Raw genomic sequence first — 2,883 nt, 5'->3', positions numbered from 1 at the left:
GATCTAAGTACACATACAAGTTTATACACGTTTTTTCCTCTATAGGAGATGATCAATAATGATGGCTAAGGATTGATAATAATATTTTCATGTTGAATTATGACATTGAAATCTTGGTTAAAGAAGTGTAAACGTTTTCAAGATATTCTTTGAAATGATTTATCTTTACGAGATGGCGTAATGAGCTTTAATGATAATTGATGATGTGACTACCTTGAGACAAATTGTGAATCGGCTTCTATGTTATGAAATTTATTGTTGTGTTTGGCCTAGCTACTCGGGAGGAAAGGTAGTTACTATGGATCCTAGTGTGGTATTGCCTAGCCATTCGAGAAGAAGAGTGGCCACCGCCGGGTTCGCCACCCGGAGTGTGGTGCATGCCTAGTTATTCGGGAGGAAGGACAGCCACCGGGAATCACATATTCCGGTGTGGTGCGTTGTGATTAGGGAACCTCTATGGCCATCCTTTTGATGTGATTGATTCTTGGGCCTGTATTGGCAAGTGTGATATTCCTTATTCTTTCTTAGAACTGTTGCTAACAATCATGATCAAATTGAAATGCATATTTGAAAGTTGTAACTTAACAAGAGGCTTTATAATCAGTTTTGACAATTCTTATTGAGATACACAAGTTGAATAACTGCTTTTACATTGATTTCACAAGGTTTTCATAACTGATTTTTTAAGCATCATAGTACTTGATTTTCATATTTCTTGTTGTCCCCGAGGCACTCACTGAGTACGAAGTACTCAAGCATACCATTGTTGTTTTTTATGGTATGCTAGGAAATGGAGAAGAGCAGGTTCTTGATACTTCAGGCGTTTAAGAAGGACTTGCTGTTGCTGCTGACTTGGTGAGCCCACATGTTCATTCGTGGGGCACCCCTTAGCATATTCATTTATTATTATAGTTTTAGCGAGTTGCGTCCCGATGTGTCAGACAATTACTCTTTATCTTAGAAGCTCCATAGCATACATTATTGTGGGTAGATGTTGAGTTTTGTTTAACTCTTGGGCATATGACATGCTTAATTAAGGTTTATGTTATTAAAGACTTCCGCTGATTTAATTCATATATCATGCTTTCGTTTGAATTTACTTTATAAACTGTTGGAGGTGAATATTGAACTTGGCGGGTTCAAGTGTTATTATTGCATATTTTAGGTTCTTTCGATGTTGTACATGACGTCAGATGCCAGTCACGTCTAGCGTGGGTTTCGGGGCGTGACAAAATCTCACCATAAAACTCCTTAGAAATGCAAAGAAATCATAAAAGTAATTTTGGGTTCCTCACCCATCATCCCTAATCTAAATCATGTAACTAGCATGGAATCTAATCTTGAACCATAAATAAATCACAAGATAAAGTAAGAGAACTTACCCTAAGATGATTTCACCCAAAGTTCTTCAGAATCGCCCACAATACTCTCTAGGTTAGGAATTTAGTGAATAGGAAAAATGGTTCGAAATTGGGAAATAAAAGGGAGAGTTTCTATTCAGCGATGTAAACATCCGTAAACACCTTGTCCGCTGATGCATACTCGCTTCCACGAAGAAGGCTCTGCATCCGCAGAGTCACTTAAATAGTCACCACTTCGCATCTACAGGCCAAGTCACGCATGGGCGGACCCTCAGATGCGCGTACACACCCGCAGAAGTGAGACATTAGACACCTGCAAAAATCTGGCTTTTAACCAAATTCAACCCAAAACCTGACACTCACAAGAGACCTCTCAGATATAAACCAAATATTCTTAGCAACATGAAAACACGTGACAAATCCACCCGCGCTCTCAAAATTCCCAACGGAGGTCATTTTGACCCGGTCAACCCTAAAACCCTGGAAGTCAAGTTTCCAACCCAAAACGCTCCCGAGTGCCTCGAGAACTGAACCAATCATCCCGACCAAGTTATAAATGACTCTCCAAACCTCATGGCATTAACAAAATTCCCAAAAAAAAGTTCGTTTACCCAAAAGTTAACTATTGGTCAATGGTATTTCTCTTTAAGCCACTAATTCCCTCAAGACTAATTTGAATCGCCTATGGAACCGCTCTGCCCAACCCTACAAGTCAAACATGCTCTAACAGAGCTAAAGGAAGGATCAATAGGGGTAAAAGGCTCAAAAACCCTAAACGACCAAAGGGGTCGTTACATTAGATACCAATTAAACAATCGCTCATCCTCAATTGGACAAGAAATGAAATGAATGGAAGGTACCTAACTCGGTAACGAGGTGGAGATATCTACTACACATATCATCTTTGGTCTCCAATGTAGGCTCCTTTACTGGATGATGCTTCCATTGAACCTTTACCGAAGCTATCTCCTTTAACCTTAACTTTCGAACCTCTCTATCCAAAATGGTCGTCAGCTCCTCCTCAAAGGACAAATTCTCATTGAATAGGACCGAGTCCCACTGGATGATATAAAACCCGTCCAAATGATATTTCTTCAGCATGGACACATGGAACACTGGGTGAACACCCAAAAAACCTGGAGGTAATGCTAACTCATAAGCTACATCTCCAACACGACGAAGGATCTCAAATGGGCCAATGAACCTTAACCTAAGCTTGACCTTCTTCCCAAATCTCATCACACCCTTCATGGGCAAAACCTTTAATAGATCCTGATCACCAACCATAAACTCCAAATCATGAGCCTTCTGGTCTGCATACTCTTTTTTTCAACTCTAAGCCACCAAAAGCTTTTCTTGAATCACCTTATCCAACGACTCTATCAGAATATCGGTACCCCAAGGTCTCACCATAAAAGCATTGAACTAACCAATCGGAGATTGATACCTCCTCCCTTATAAGGCCTTGAAAGGAGCCATGTCGATACTCGAATGATAGATGTTGTTGTACGCAAACTCTACC

At 40.2% G+C, this 2,883-nt stretch overlaps 1 protein-coding gene across 1 annotated transcript; it reads right to left on the bottom strand.

Moving 5' to 3' along the window:
* Positions 1–1,666: 1,666 nt before the first annotated feature.
* LOC132601481 (uncharacterized) lies at positions 1,667–2,648 on the bottom strand. Its single transcript, XM_060314563.1, has 2 exons — positions 2,222–2,648; positions 1,667–1,713 (listed from the first exon to the last, which is right to left on the bottom strand). Exons 1-2 carry the CDS (start codon positions 2,646–2,648, stop codon positions 1,667–1,669), a joined length of 474 nt encoding a protein of 157 aa, XP_060170546.1.
* Between the last annotated feature and the right edge of the window lie 235 nt (positions 2,649–2,883).

The sequence above is a fragment of the Lycium barbarum genome, chromosome 7 (assembly GCF_019175385.1).
Source record: "Lycium barbarum isolate Lr01 chromosome 7, ASM1917538v2, whole genome shotgun sequence".
Taxonomy (NCBI): Eukaryota; Viridiplantae; Streptophyta; class Magnoliopsida; order Solanales; family Solanaceae; genus Lycium; species Lycium barbarum.
Note: the sequence above shows the minus strand (reverse complement) of the source record. Positions and strands in the feature narration are given on the sequence as shown.

What these genes read in the sequence shown, in the direction of transcription:
- LOC132601481 (XM_060314563.1), bottom strand. Translation starts at nt 2,648, where the DNA reads ATGGTTGGTGATCAGGATCTATTAAAGGTTTTGCCCATGAAGGGTGTG. An exon ending in CCACCTCGTTACCGAGTTAG is followed by an intron (nt 1,714 to 2,221) that starts GTACCTTCCATT and finishes TGTGAGTGTCAG; the next exon opens with GTTTTGGGTTGAATTTGGTT.